General features: G+C 37.7%; 1 protein-coding gene across 14 annotated transcripts in view; it reads right to left on the bottom strand.

Moving 5' to 3' along the window:
- The window catches only part of LOC117415409 (dedicator of cytokinesis protein 4), a 104,216-nt gene that overhangs the window by 21,857 nt on the left and 65,606 nt on the right, over window positions 1–16,753 (bottom strand). For all 14 annotated transcript variants that reach the window (XM_059027446.1, XM_059027447.1, XM_059027448.1 and 11 more), the window contains 9 exons: window positions 16,237–16,320; window positions 15,936–16,036; window positions 15,419–15,500; window positions 14,892–15,062; window positions 11,049–11,241; window positions 9,121–9,248; window positions 8,151–8,285; window positions 7,358–7,456; window positions 432–526 (listed from right to left, as the gene is read on the bottom strand). In XM_059027446.1, coding sequence (XP_058883429.1) covers window positions 432–526; window positions 7,358–7,456; window positions 8,151–8,285; window positions 9,121–9,248; window positions 11,049–11,241; window positions 14,892–15,062; window positions 15,419–15,500; window positions 15,936–16,036; window positions 16,237–16,320 — 1,088 coding nt within the window. The remainder of the gene's footprint in view (window positions 1–431; window positions 527–7,357; window positions 7,457–8,150; window positions 8,286–9,120; window positions 9,249–11,048; window positions 11,242–14,891; window positions 15,063–15,418; window positions 15,501–15,935; window positions 16,037–16,236; window positions 16,321–16,753) is intronic.

Genomic DNA, 16,753 nt, shown 5'->3' with positions numbered 1-16,753 from the left:
AAGGGCTTTCCTACAACTCATTTTAAGAAACAAAAAAACAGGTTATTCCACAATGCAGTATCTTCTAATAACAACCAGGTTACACCAGTATACCGTATTTATAAATTGCACACACACACACACACACACACACACAATAACCAGGCAGTAACAAGCAAGCACTCCAGTTCTAACTGGTATCATAATGTGTTGCCAGGTAACATTAATTTAATAAAATTCAAATCTGTTGTCAAATTATTCTTGATAATACTTAGGGGGGGGGGGGGGGGGGGGGGGGGGTTGATGACCAGCTAATTGTTAGCAATCCCTTTCCTGGTAGAGTTAACACATTTTTCAATAGTTACACTTTTTTTTTTCCAATGTAAGCACCCACAATGCATTAATAATTCTAGACTGTTGAATTCCAGAACATTCATTTCATACTGTCTTACTTGTTGGTCACCAGTCGCATGACCGTCCAGTCTTTTGGAAACATTTCTGGCCTTATAAGAATCCGAAACACTGTAAAGATCTGCAGCAGGAAATCCTGAAAAGGGAGAATAAAACTTAGAGAACAGTAGCAAGATACTGTACACATTATCTTGCTACTGATCTCACTATTTCTGATAATCTGCCAGTATCTACAAAGCTTGTGAACCGTACAAATTAAAACTTGAGTAACTAATTCTTCTAAAACTGCTGTAAAGTTTTCTGATGTGTTGAGTTGACTGCCACTCCCTGACTCCTTATCAGTAGATGATTTGGTTAATACAAACAACACCTCCTTGACTGGTATCTTAGATACTATAGCGCCAATTAAAACTCAGAGATTGTCGTTTAAAAAAAGAAAAAAGAAAAAGCTCACCTTGGGTTAATGATATAACTCGTGAACTGAAATATGAGGGTCGTAAATTAGAACGGAGGAGGGAATCTAAATTGCATGTTCATTACATTGCATGGATGGGCCATCTGGTTACGTACAGGAAGGCATTAGCTAGACCATCATATCATTCTGATTTAATTGAAACAAATAAAAATAATCCTAGATTTCTTTTTGCTACCCTAGATAAATTAATTAATCCTTCCCCCAATAGTTGCACCCTTGACATTGGCTCCTCTCTTAGCTGCAATGAATTTTTTAACTTTAAGAATAAACTACTGGACATCAGAAATCAGATTACACAGACACCTTCTATTAAGGAGGAATCTAGTGCGATATTACCAATTGGAACTGTTAAGGCTACTATGGAGTCTTTTTCTTTGATTAATTTACAAGAACTGACAGCGCTAATTCATCATATGAGAGCTACCACATGCTCTCTTGATTATTATTATTATTATTATTATTTATTTCTTAGCAGACGCCCTTATCCAGGGCGATTTACAATCGCAAGCAAATACAAATACATTCAAGTGTTACAATACAAGTAATACAATAAGAACAAGAAATACAATAATTTTTGTTCAAGTGTGACAAACCACAATTCAATAATACAGCAGATAATAGTGATATTTACATCGGGATATGATTAAATAGTGATAGTTACATCAGGATATGATTAAGTACAAAATACTACAGGTTAAACACTTGGCAGATTACAATATTCTGAAGTACAGGATTAAATGCAGTAAAATAGGGGGCAGATAAGAGCAAAATAAAGCACATTTAAATGAAGGGTGATAGTGTCCCAGGATACAACAGAGGAGTTCTACAGGTGCTGTTTGAAGAGGTGAGTCTTAAGGAGGTGCCGGAATGTGGTCAGGGACTGGGCAGTCCTGACATCTGTAGGAAGGTCGTTCCACCACTGCGGAGCAAGGGTGGAGAAGGAGCGGGCTCGGGAGGCAGGGGAGCGTAGCGGAGGTAGAGCCAGTCTTCTAGTGCAGGCGGAGCGGAGAGGTCGAGTGGGGGTGTAGGGAGAGATGAGGGTCTGGAGGTAGCTGGGTGCAGTCTGGTCAAGGCATCTGTAGGCTAGTACAAGAGTCTTGAACTGGATGCGAGCGGTGATCGGGAGCCAGTGGAGTGAGCGGAGTAGTGGAGTAGCGTGGGCGAAGCGAGGCAGAGAGAACACCAGGCGGGTCCTACAAAACTTTTAAAATATGTTTCTGGTGCTATTAATAGTAACATTTAAAAAATTATAAATGGTTCACTTTCATCTGGTATAATTCCCTCAGCACTTAAGGTAGCTGTGGAAAAGCCTATGCTTACGAAACACAAATTGGACCCTAAAGTCCTGAATAACTATAGGTCAATCTCCAATTTACCATTCTTATAGATACGGTTCTTGAAAGAGTTGTTGTAAATGATCTGCTGATAAGCTCTCACTTTCCATGTTTTAATTCTCTTAGATCTAAGTGCTGCCTTTGATAGTGTAGACCACTCCACCTTATTGAATCATCTTGAAAACAGTGAGACTGTCTGATCTTGTCCTATCTTGGCTCAGATCTTATCGTTCTGATAGATTTCAGTTTGTCTCTATTGGGGAAGCAAAATCTGAAAGGTCTGAAGTTGTCTGCAGTGTTCCACAGTGCTCTAGTCTAGATCCTTTGTTATTTTCATTATATATGCTACCGTTAGGTGATATCATCTGCACACGTGGAGTGAACATCCTTTGCTATGCAGATGATACCCAGCAATATCTGTTCCTAAAGCCAGGAAATACATCTGCTGGGGAGTTACTTGCTGCTTGTCTTGCAGACATCAAGTGTTGGATGTCTCAGAATTATTTAACGTTAAATTCAGATAAAGCAGGGGTTATGCTCGTGGGCTCTCAGAACCAACTAAAACATGTGGCATTACATGAGCTAGACCGTAGTAATCTCTAATTAAATCTTAAACTAGAAAAGAAAAATGTGATCCTGATCTATCATTTGAGACTTATATTAGCGAAGTTACAAAAGTATATTTTTACCATTTGAGAAATAGACCAATTATTTCTGTATCTGATGCAGTGAGACTAATGCGTGCCTTTGTTTCAACTAGAACTGATTACTGTAATGCACTTCTCTCTGGTATCCCAAAAGGTGTGCTGCCTCACTTACAGCTCGTTCAGAATACTGGTGCTAAAATTCTGACTAAAACCAGGAAAAATTAACATGTTAACCCTGTTTTAGCCTCCTACACTGGCTCCCTGTGCAGTATAGAATAGATTTTTAGATTTTGCGGTTAACCTATAAAGCCCTAAATGGATTAGCACCAAGTTATTTGCAAGAGCTACTGACACCGTATCATCCAAATCGCACTCTTAGATCACAGGAGGTGGGGCCACTGGTTACACCGTGTAACAATTTTTTTTTTTTTTTGGTTCCTGGGTAGTAAGTGTTATTTCCTAATTGCTTATGCCTCAAAAGTATAGAAAATGGCTATTATTCCCCACAAACTTTGCTTTTGTGACCAGGACAGTGATATTTTGAAATTTACCTATTTTCCAGAACATTCCAGATAGATTCAGTGCTGAGTAAACTTGGAGTAACTTCTAGAACTTTCTAGAACTTTCCAGTAATATAAATAGTAGTATAAATACAGGGGCCTTAAGCCCACCAGTTCAGTTTAGTTCCAGCTGCCTAAGTGGATACATATCTGCATTTTTCTGAGATGGCATCAAGAGGCTGCAAGCATCCGGCAGACGCATTTTGCTATGTCTGCGGCCAATTTATCAAGACAAGAGCGAAAAAGTACTCCGTGGAAGCATCTACTAAGATGTGTGAGGCCTACAAGGCATATTTCGGCATGCCTGTCGGGGATCAAGACAAACCCTGGACACCTCATTTCACCTGCAAGCACTGCAATAAAACTCTGGAAGGTAAGATGGACAATTGTTGCTTGGAATTTTATGTTATAAAATTTGTTAAAATATTTAAAATTGTAAAAGTTTTTAATTTTAAAATGTTTTACGGAAGGTGCTGATGCCACCACTGCACATCAAATTGGGCCTTATGAAACAATTTGTCAGAGCTCTAGATAAGGAGTCGGCAGCCTTCAAGTACCTTCAAGACTTCTTCCCTAAGCTGTCTCAGGCAAAGGTCAAAGCCGGTGTCTTCGTCGGACCACAGATAAAGAAGATCCTGGAGTGCAATGAATTCCCCAAGAAGCTCACTAGTAAGGAGAAAGCGGCTTGGAACAGCTTTGTCGCAGTGGTTCGGGGCTTCCTGGGCAATCACAAGGCCGAAAACTATGTGGAGCTGGTTGAGACTCTGGTGAAGAACTACGGCACAATGGGCTGTAGGATGTCCCTCAAAGTCCATATCCTTGATGCTCATCTTGATAAATTCAAGGAGAACATGGGAGCGTACTCGGAGGAGCAAGGCGAGCGCTTCCACCAGGATATACTGGACTTTGAACGCCGCTACCAAGGACAGTATAATGAGAACATGATGGGAGACTACATTTGGGGGCTGATTCGTGAAAGTGTTTTACAGTATAATCGTAAATCTTGAGAAACTACTTACTTCTAAATCTTTTGTAGTCATTTTTGTATTACTTTAGTATAAATACATGTTAATTTGGATTCATATGTTGTTTTTTTCTGACTTTATGTGAACGAAAAGACACAAATTTGCCCGTTTTCTCATTGGAAATAGGTCAATTTCAAAATATCACTGTCCTGGTCACAAAAGCAAAGTTTGTGTGGGAATAATAGCCATTTTCTATACTTTTGAGGCATAAGCAATTAGGAAATAACACTTACTACCCAGGAACAAAAATTGTGTTACATAGTGTTATTCCTAGGGTCAACAAAATGACCATGGGAGGAAGGGCTTTTTCATGCAGAGCCCCTAAATTATGGAATACCATCCATTCTTTCACAAGGGAAGCTGGGACTGTTACTGTTTTTAAGTCAAGACTGAAAACATACTTTTAAAAAACGTCTTCTTTATCTTAGTGTTTTTTTTTTTTTTTTTTTTAAATTTAGTCGTTGCCAATTAGTTTTTATTGTTTTCTCCCCAATTTGAAATGCCCAATTATTTTTTAGGCTCAGCTCACCGCTACCACCCCTGCGCTAACTCGGGAGGGGCGAAGATGAACACACGCTGTCCTCCGAAGCGTGTGCCGTCAGCCGCCCGCTTCTTTACACACTGCACACAGTGCAGCCTCCTCAGAGCTACAGCGTCGGAGGACAACGCAGCTCTGGGCAGCTTACAGGCAAGCCCACAGGCGCCCGGCGAGACTACAGGGGTCGCTGCTGCGCGGTGAGCCGAGGACACCCTGGCCGACCTAACCCTCCCTCCCCCCGGGCGACGCTCGGCCAATTGAGCGCCGCCCCCTGGGAGCTCCCGTCCACGGTCGGCTGTGGAATAGCCTGGACTTGAACCGGCGACATCCAGGCTATAGAGCGCATCCTGCACTCTAGCGAGTGCTTTTACTGGATGCGCCACTCGGGAGCCCCATATCTTAGTGGTTTTTAATGTAACTTTTAAATTTCTGCACATAGTCTATTTACAGCCACGACTGGGGATGTACTGTTTTTTTAAATATGCTATTTAATATGTATCAGTTGTGTGTGTGACATGCCTGGGGACCTTTATATGAATGTATTGTATTGTGTAAATGTAAATTATTTTTTTTAAATGTACTATACAGTGCTTTGTGTTACTTTCGTATGAAAAGTGCTATATAAATGTAATTAAATATATAAATAAATAAATAAATAAATAAAAAATACAGTACATCCCCAGTTATGGCTGTAAATGGAGTAATGGAGCTATCATTATCATGAAAGAGTAGAACCTAATGACCTACTGTACACCCACCTTATATACATGTGAAAATGTAAATATGACATACAAACATATAAAGATACATACAGAAAAGAACACATACGAACAGGTTCCTTCATATTGTTTATCTGATAGTCTCAATAACTTATGGTGAAGTATGTCAAACTGAAGATCACAATTATGTAAGCGGTTCTCTAGACATATGTAAAACATGTAAGTTTGACATATGATCTTGTGAACACAAGTACAAGTTGTATCATATGCATCCACAGTGATGAATTATAAGTAACACTGTGATCTACAGCTTTGGTTGGAAGTTGTATAGTGGATTTCCAAACCATTATTCTACTAACAAGAATAACTTCTCTTCATTCTTGTGGATTGCACTTCATCGTGCTGTCACCATATCAATAGACAGCTGTGGTGTACCAAGTAAGGTTTTGTAATTCCTGCTGACGTGCAGCTATAGTATGTCACTGTGAAATTATCTTTTCAGGACTAAAGAAAAGGATGTAAATGTCAAGAAACAAGACCAAGATTTTGTTCCGGTTATCATTATATTGTCCTACTAAATAGGACATATACTAGACCGGTCCTTCCTTGTGTCTAGGAATGCTTACAACTGGAACCTTCGCCTGTCAATCTAACAGCAGATTCACAGTGATATAACCAGTAGCTGTTAAACAAACTGGGATTCCTCAGTATCATTTGTCAACAGGGAAGTCTATAAGCCTTTTTCACAAAGGATATTATCTCTTTACATGGTGGTTTAGTCATGGAAACAATGCCATCTGTGTATTACATTGAATAATCATGTACAGCAAGGTCAACACTGCAACATTAACCAGTAGTGTACCAGTAGTTTTTCGTTTACATTAAAGCCTATACATCTAAGATATAAGAGGCTTTAGTTCAGTCGCATGCACATTTTGTCATTGAAAACCACTGTTTTAAATGAAATCTTAAGTAGATTTTATCATCGACTGTATGGAATATCTTCACAGAAAAAAATGATGAATACAAATTCATAAAATACGAGTCAGGGACTTGCATAATACAATTCCTTTTAATATGAAAGAATCCTGCCCAGTAGAAGTCATAGCATTTTTATTAATAATGGTATTGTTATATTTAGTATTGATTGAAGCAGGCATCAGGAATGATCACTTCTGAGGGCAACATCAAATTAAAGTGATAAAATACCATTACATAACATCAGAACGTTTAATCCATCAACCAGGATGCTCTGTTGCAGGGCATTACCACATTCAGATAGATTTGCTCCAAACAGCAAAGAATTGAAAAATACATCTGTAAATTAGAGCTGTTAAATGTTTAAACCGACAATAAAAGCAATGCTTACCAGTTTCTGATCACAATCCACCTGAGATTATCTGCCATAACCTTAGCAGTTGACCATGTCTGTGCTGTCTTACTGTATCTTCCTGATGTGGTCAACTTCCAGACAGTAATGTCGTCTTACCAAGGTCCTAGTGCTTAAGTAACACCTCAACAATGTACAGTATAAGGATTCATGCTGTACACCACTGCACACATGTTAATCAGCAACGTGTGATGCTTATGTTAACAACAAACATTAAACCACACGTTGGACTAATTATTTTACTGTAATGCTGCCCATCATGTACTCATACATGCTTACCCTCAGTTCTTCTTTGTTTGTAAAGCCTTCTAGAAGCTGTTGGTAGTGTTTATCTGTCATTTGTCGGAGTAGAACCAGCAGACAGGCCACAAATTCACCCTAATTAACAGAAAGAGCAAGCCTGTCAGCATTGGCAAACACTTTGGAATTCTTGAAAAATAATAAGTGAAATAAATAAAATGAGCAAGTCACATATTTGGTTCCTAAGCAACACAATTCCCAGAGACACGGTTAGAATCTAAACATGGAGAGCAAAATCAAATATAACCCGACAATGTAAACCAGCATGGCCTTTTTTTTTTTTAACACATTTTTTTTTTTTACTGGTACTATTCAGATAATTACAAAACTAAAAAGGGTGAATTAATCATAATAACATGGTAAATTCAATTATAAATAAAATGTAATTTCCCTGTTATATGAATCAAAAAACAAATCCAGAGGAGCACCATAAATGTGTTCTGGGCATTTTGGAGATTGTTTTACTTTTTATTTTACATTTTACTAATGCAGTAGCAGGTTTAAACTGTGTGTAAAAGCTTTATTTAATAGCACCGAAAAAAATAAATAAAAGGGAAATACCTACTAGTCAGTCCAGCAATAGGTGGCCAACTACATTGCTTTGTAGACATCACCAGAGATTTTTTAATTTTTTTTTTTCTAAATGAGAACTCATTTGGAGTTTATATGGGCTGGTATGTTAGGAGAGGAGTTCATTTGTATTATGTTTTTGAGGGTATGTACTGACCAGCCTCATTCCCTCCAGGAAAACCTTAAAGATATGAATCCTTACTGTGATATCCTGGAACTGCAACCGTAGGGCAGTTCCAGCCGGCTGTGGTCGGTTGGTGATTTCTAATATGGTTCTTAGCAACACACCCAACAGGCTTTCCACAATCAGATCTATTTCTTCAGAGACTGATGTTTCCTAGGCAACGCAAAAAAAAAGAGAATGAGATCAACGAGAAAGTACATCTCTTTTAAGTAGAATTAGATGGAAAGCCTGCTAAATATGTACACAACTTTTACATACTTATACTGACAGTGGTAATACATTTTGAACAGCTAGATTATGTAAAAAAGGTGAATTAGGCAGCGCTGGTGTTCAGCTGTCGCAGTTTCCAGCAGCTCTTAATTTTAAATGTCAGCAGCGGCTATTTACTCTGTACGGTTTTGTGAATAACTGACATCCTTGATGTGCAGACCAAGCGAGTCTGACGAGCATTTAAGGTTAAACTGAAATAAGGTCACTTCCAAATATTAGGTACTGTTTCAACTAGCAAGAATTTGAAATATTATCATTTTTTACCCATCCCTTTATAAGTTGCAGAATTGCATTTTGTGTGTGTGTGTATATATATATATATATATATATATATATATATATATATATATATATATATATATATATATATATATATATATATATATATATATATATATATATATATATATTTATTAAGCTCATATTAGAAATCCAAAATCCGCACTGACACATTTATATGTACACTACACATGTGGAATGGCAGCTTGGGTTTGTGAGGGCAATAAATAAGTGGTTCACAGGAACTAGGGGGGTTCTAGAGCTAACAAACCACAGAAATATGGCTTTTAAAATACTGAAAAGACTAGAATTAGGTTCCTGCAACTAAGGCTAGTGGTTTGGTTTAAAGAAAACATCTTTATTTGACTGGTAATTATAAAGCCAAAAAACATGGCTCAAATAAACAACATTCAAATTTGAAATAATTCTAGGTACTTACTGTGCTATCTTTTTTGATGAGAGAAAACATACTGCTAAGGATACGTGCACACATGACAAGGTCCTTTTGCTCCTGCAAATGCATGTGGAGGTGGTGCAAAACCACTGGTAACAGAATGCAGCGGGAATCTAAAACACCAATGTGATGGGAATCTTTTAAAAAAACAATAGCAATTGAACAAACACCACTTCAAACTGGTATACCGTGCAAAACTAGCACTGTATTACCTTAATAACAGGTGCTACATATTGCACAGAAGATGACCAGGTTTGTATCTGTACATACGTAAGAGAGCGACACTCAAAAGTCAACATTTTTAATACTTAAAAAATTTAAGTTTTCTCAATGGTGTGATATAAATGCAGACATTTGGTCTGCTTTGGTTTTGTGAATACAGTTCTGGCGACTGCTTTATCAGGCCCTATAACATGAAACTGCAGGAAACATCCTGAGGAAATGCGGCAGTTTTTAAAATAGTTTCACACTGCAGTTGTGAAATAAATATGCTTCTCAAAAAACAAGTTTGCAGAGATGCCGAAATAGAACAGATGCCCATCTTTAAAACTTAAGACATCAGTCATCCACATTCTAATTACATCCTCATACAAGACCAAAGCAGACTGCATTAATCATTGTGATACTGCGTTTAAAGTGAAACTTTTGGCTTCCGTATGTATTCAATATATTCTATATTACTTTTGCATTATCAAAGCAATATGTGTAAAACATCTTTTGTTGCATTATATTCAGCAAGTAGATTACACACACTATATATACACACACACACACACACACACACACACAGTACATAGTAAATATTGACTGGAGAGGAGGCGTAAAGTGGAAAACTACAGCCCCCCAAGGGATGAAATATAGTTACCAACAGGACCATAATGCCCGAAGCCACAGGAGGTAACTATAGTTCTTTCTGAGGGGCCTTTAGTCCCCCACTATGAGCCAAGATCTGTTCTATGATCCATATTTGTTTTATGAATCTGTCAAGAAAGTAATGTTTTTGAAGTCCATAGCGCATAGTTATTAAGTTTTTTCTGGCACAGAACTGTCCGTCTGAATTTTCCATTGCGGCATAGAATCCTCGGAGGAGTCAGTTGAATTTGTGAATGTTGTATTTATTTACATCGTCGAGTTTGATTTGTTTGAATTTTAGGAAGTCAGAACACACAAAAAGCAACATTTTTATGAAAATTTTAGTGTTGCAGCATCTTTGTGTAGTATGTTTTGTAATAAACTTTATGTTATCTGCCATTTTGCTTTGTTGTGTGAAGAGAGGAAGGACTTTTAGTGTGATGACGTAATTTGAGAGTTTGTAAAAAACTATTGACCGTAAGCAGCGTCACAGGGGCAATAGTGGATCTTTTGTCAAGTGATGAGGTTTTGACCAATCACATATGTATGTATAGATAGATAGATAGATAGATAGATAGATAGATAGATAGACAGACAGACAGACAGACAGACAGACATAGATATATAATTCAATTTAAATGGTGGTTCTTAACAAGACATGGAAGCTTTAAGCTTTAAGTTGGTAGCACAAGACATATCTTGAAACAAGAAAAGTAATGTTTATGAACTCTAACCACAAAGTCACACCAAGAAAACATTATTGTGCTTCCATGTTTGGTAAAAGCAAGACTGAGATGCTAAATATATTTTGTTGTAAAATACAGAAACAACATATTGCTTTCTAACTTTTGTGCCAAGCTTGACTATTAACTTGGTGTTCTACATTTTTCTTGTACACCTGCTATTATGTGTGTGCTCTTTGTATTGTTTGAAGTAGACATCTGTTGACCATATGCACGTAAACATTTTTGTAAATGCAGCAATATTAAGAGCAAAGTCCAACTGGTGTCTTAAACAGATTTATTGCAGCTATTGTCGAATAACCATAAATAGTTCCATACCAGGGTTGGTGTACAGGTGGCTCTCCACCGTTTTTGCAATGCACTGCAGTTTGACAGCTTCCAAGGGGCAATCTGCATGCGTGATTGCTGGCAAGCTGCCCAATGTGTCTCGTATAAAGTTAGCCACTTCCTGTACACTAAATAGCTTCAGCAGTTCTCGGTAGACAGATGGAAAGGTATTCAGAAATACTGCCTACAAAACAAAAGAGAAAACCAAGTTAAAGATCAAAATATACAGCCCTGTTATATGGTAAATACAATCAAACTTTCTAGATTTTAAAATAGGGGTTAGAGATTGTTAACATGAGCAAGATCTTTTGATAATTTAGAGCAGCATTCAGGTGGTGGCATATTCTGATTGTGCTTGCTAAAATACAAGCAATTTCCCTCCATTACAAATTGTTGTTGACATATCAGAAGAATGTGTACAGGGGTAGCAATAATTTTACACCCATTCCTTCATTCGTCATGTTAACTTCTTTCATTTGGCTTCCACCAAATTTCAGATGCAATCACTACCAAACACTGGAGCATGATCAAGGCCAAATTTCAGAGAAGCCCAAAGCTAGCTTGAATCTTTCTGCAGAGTGAATTGGCATGGCTGTACGGATTTAAAATTATATCCAGGTAGAACAACTTTCTAATCCTGAATGTGCCAGGCAAGAGAGCAGCTCTCCTGTGTGATGGGATTAATGGTTTCCCACTAATCCTGTCACAGAAATCTCAAATCATTACAGAATTCTGTCCGCATGACTAGAAGATGATAATTATATGGCCCTAGCAAACATTTGCTGAGGGGATAATGATGCAGTTGCAGCCCCCTCCAGTTAAATTGTCTATACAGGGCGAGAGAAGACATAATAAAGAATATGGGCACACTGAATAATACATCGTGATCAGTCTTCTCACAGCAAAGCATATTTTGGTGTTATTACTGCTTGATCTCCATAACACTGGGACTTTACATTCCCAGACAATAAATTCTCACAGGGAAGATAAATACAATAAGAGACCATTTTCATATCTCAGCAATTCCTTTTTTAATCAAAATGTAAAGGTCTAGGAAATCAAAAGTTATCCTTTTTATATTATTATTATGAATCAGTTTTACCCACAGCTTGGTGTTATTTACAAGACCCAAATGGGGTAAAAGACCGTAATTTCTCAAGCCCAAATGTTTTGCGTCTCATTTTTACAACAGACCCCTTATACTATTACTAATAATACTACCACTAACACTATACATTTAACTCAAACCCATTGCTCTGCCTTGCCTTGTTCTGTTACTAGGTAATGGTTCTGAAATGTGGGTATGAGGTCAGGGTTCTCTGCAGGCAGTGAAAAGGCAGAGTTGCTTTATTCTGCTAAAGCAGCCTCCATCCAGCTTCCTGACGTATAGCTTATCTACTACATCAGTTTAACCTCTCTGGATTTTCTTAATTGGGTGCTAGACAGGTCAAATTATGATAATAGGGACTGCCAGAACTCATTTTAAAGATCCTACAGAAAAGCAACAGAAATACCTTGACCAATCTGACCTTGGTTAGATTCCAATCAGGCACCTTGTCCTGCTAAAATCTGTCAGCAAAATGGCTTTAACTGAAGGTTACCTAACATACTTAGAGAGTAAGAAGCTTCAAAATACATTTTCGTTTTCCTTTACTGTTCAATGTCCTTTTTCTATGACGTGATCATTCAGAGTGGTAATTTCAATTACTTTCTGATATTATCTGTGTTAAGATTCAGTTTTAGTTGCCTGCCACAGACATATATTAGGTTGGCCTGACCAGCCAAAAGGGTCCTTATATTAGTAAGCACCAGCAGCATCTAGAGCAGCAAAAAAGAATAATAACTTGAGCCAAAGCGGCAGATAACCAGATAGTGCTGCTGGCTCTTATTTCTATCAAGAAACTTTATCTAATGTATCAGTGTGACAGAGAGAGAATGAATTCTAGTCAACAATCTCCCTCCCGACCTGTGAGGGCGCTGTTTAACAGGAATAGTGTGCCCCGGACTGGATGGTTTGGCAGTTCATTCCAGGGTCAGTCGGAAGCCGGCCATCCAAGAAGGGGATGGAGCCACAATACCAGAAGTCATTGCCTTAATGCAGTAGGCGATGTGTCAGTCATGAATTGGAGGTTACATGATTGCACTCACTACCGAAGGGGGCGGGGCTGAAGGTATAGGGGATATGGCCGAGCGATCTGTTCCTTGTGTTATGGTTACACAAAGACCTACAAGGAAAAGCCTGTGTACTAACCATGTTTGTTTTGTCCTGTCTAGTAATTGTTGTATTTGTCATTGTTAGACGGCTAAACTATCTGGGAGCTGTTGCTAAGGGGCCAGTTTCCAAACCCGGACTTCACATCCCTCCTGTGCACATTATTTGTATTTCACCATCTACACTAATAGCACTCACTGTGGACTTGTGACCGTGTTGTGTTTGTGTGTGTGTTATATATATATCGTGTCATATTTCGGGACTGAACCCATTGTTTTGCACGGAGCGATATACATTGCTGTGTAGAGCCCATGCTTATTATTTAAGTGTTGCCAGCACACAACCCAGCCAAATAAAGTGCTGTTTTACCGTGAACTATCTTGTGTATATTATTCCTGAGCAACGCATCACCACTACACCTGCGCACTGCAAACCACAATCAGGCACTACTGTAGTTCTGAAGAGCAGCTCCTGATCTCATGTGAAAGCATAAAACAATACACAGTGTTCGAATAGTTGCAATAAGATGCACTCGGATAACATTAAAGCAATGAGAGGAAAAAATGAATAGGTTTAAAAAAAACAGAGCGTAAACATGTAAGCTATTTAAAACTGTTTTTCCAATAAATGTTAAAAAGTGTATTTTCTTTTTTCTTTAAATCCTTATCACACAGTCATAAACAGCTCCAATGTCAAGTTCCAGAGGGGAATTACCACAAGCTATATAATGTATCACATGGCTGAAGGCCATGTTGCCACCATGGTAGTGAACAATGGGTGTGGGTCCAACCACAGGAAAAGTTCAATGAGGCGTAACTGCTGTCTGTAGTGATAATTCTGTCATGTGTAAAATGTTGTTTCCCGTAACACGACCTTGGCCCACTGGTTGTCCTTAAAACAGAATAAAAGTTCACAATACTACAAAAGTTGTTACTTTGCTTCAAGACCTAAATGTTCAACATCATAAATCTGTGAAATGACAGGATGAGAAGCAGCAAGTTAATATAATGTTGCTGCTACCATGGGTCTATATAGGAATACAATATACAAAATCAAACATTTGTAGTTTGATGTTTATAGTAGTCCCTAAACACGCAATTTAAATATACACATTATTTTTAACAGACAATTGTACTTGTTAACTTAGAATTATATATCTAATTGGATTCCTGTAAATATAATTATGATTACATGGTTGCTGCTATAATTGTATTTTATTATGGATGGGGGTTGTTATGCACATTTGCCAGATCCATGCTGTTTAAAAAAAGTAAACCAAGCAATGGAGGCTTGGCAACAAAAACTCCAGGCAGTCTTAGCAAGTATGTAAGCAAGGCCAAGGCCAAAGAAGAGGGTTTTTAAAAAGGTTGTCAAGAAAAGATAAATGAAAGCCTTAGTGGAATTTGCTTGAATTCTACTCACATATCAGAATGACTGGCAAGTGCACCAAGAGAGTCAAGCAAAGAAAGCTCTGACGGATCACGGGAGCCAGAAGTTTGGATATGCGAGTCAGTAAACCAGAAAGGATGGTGTTTTTTTCTTTTGTTTTTTTTTTAGTTATGCAACATTTTGGAAAAAAAATAGTAATTTGTAAATATGGTTTTAAAGACAAACACACTTACTTGTGTCTGTGTAACAGGACTAGATCCTTTGCTTTCTTGAGAAAGAAAGAATCGGATTGACATGAAGAGCTCATGAACACAGCAACGAAATTCTTCCTCGCTCTGCCCACCAGTGGCAAGAGAGAACAGGCGACGAGACTGAATAATATACTTGAATATATACTCTGTAGCCTAGATTAGAAAAAAATAAATAAATAAAAAAGGACAGAGCATTTCAAAATGTGTATCAAAACCAAGAACATAATACAATCTAATAAACATACTGTACTCGCAATAGTAAATAAACAGGCTACTTTGCACAACTGCAACTGATGTTGCTGAGCACACATGACAATCCAGAAAAATGTACTGACAACAAACTAAATGATGACATCAAAGCACAATGCAGAACTAAAATGGCAGACATATTGCACAAAAATACCAAAACATGACTCTACTGTAAAAAATGTATAATGGTTTTCATTTGCTTTTCAGATGCAACTTTAAATGCTTCCATATCTTAACAACAAACATTCCTCGTTTCTCACCTTGAGCACCTGTTGAATGCGTTCCTGGTGTTCAGCTTCTACTATTCGGTCCACATACCACTTTAACACCTTAATGAGGTCCCTGGGGAAAAACAACAATGTGTGTGTATATACATACAGATGTAGTCAAATGTTTACATACCCCAATTGAAATTTATAATTTCTAGAAAAATTTCTGGAAAACAAAGAATTTTAGGCAAAGAAACTGCTGAATATAAATAGGGGGTTGAAAGAGTGTACAGTCTGTATTCAGTGCATCTGTGAGAGCAACAAATGGCCTTTCCCAATAGTATTCATAATAAATGAGAGGGTCTTTCATTATTCTTTCTCTTTCCTACTTCCACCTGAAGAAGGCACCTCTGAGGTCTTGAAAGCTTGCGATTCATTATTGTTTAGTTTAGTCCAATAACAGGTATCACATCCCCTTCTCTTTGTCTATTATTCTATTATTCTTTCTGAAATTCTCTCAAAGCCCCAGCACAGACACATTGTATTAAATGCGGGGGCTATACAATACCTGTAAGACAAAGCTCCTGCAAAATGACTTTCAATGTAAGTATCCATGACTGGCTTAAAATGCTGAAATTTGCTGTCCTGCAGCAAATTGATAATATGAACCTAAAACAAGAGCAAAAACATAGCACGTCATAAAACACACAATTGATGTATCTACTGTTTGAAAAGGTGAAGCTTATTAGACATCATAGGCTATAACCTTAATTTCAATAGTATTGTACAGTGTGTAGTTGGCTAGCAGTTTTGTCGTGAATTCATCTTGGAAATTAAACAAGTAACAGATAAATTATAAACACACTTACTAAGCAGTCGAAAACCTTCAACCCATATTTCTGAGGGCTTTCATCTAAAATACCAAACAATGTATCCAATGTGTCTTGCAGAAACTGTAATAATAAAAGAAACATGTTTGTTATACACATTACCAAATGTTGTCACAACTTGCAAATGAACCATTTAGATCGCTTTATTTGTGCATATAATTAGCTTAGTGAACAGAGCTACTGCAGGTTCATTTTTGCGCAAGGTGTGGCTTCCCCCTGCCACGCGTTAATTCCGGTAATTTACTGCTGTTTAGTGAATGAGGCCCTGTATCTTTTTAGGATGCAAAATATTTGAATACCTGTTATTGTATCATTGTTGTAGGTGTGTACACTTGGGTGATTTTGAACACTGGAAGTTGCTCATGTAAATATACTTCATCAAAGTAGGCAGGGGAACAAACTGATTCCGTTATTGAAAAGGGGAAGAGGAAATGTAACAAATATAAAAATTGCGTCATTTTTCTAAAATCACAGCTAACAGAGATTCAAGGAACAT

This window comes from Acipenser ruthenus, chromosome 7, assembly GCF_902713425.1.
Source record: "Acipenser ruthenus chromosome 7, fAciRut3.2 maternal haplotype, whole genome shotgun sequence".
In the NCBI taxonomy this organism is placed as follows: domain Eukaryota; kingdom Metazoa; phylum Chordata; class Actinopteri; order Acipenseriformes; family Acipenseridae; genus Acipenser; species Acipenser ruthenus.
Note: the sequence above shows the minus strand (reverse complement) of the source record. Positions and strands in the feature narration are given on the sequence as shown.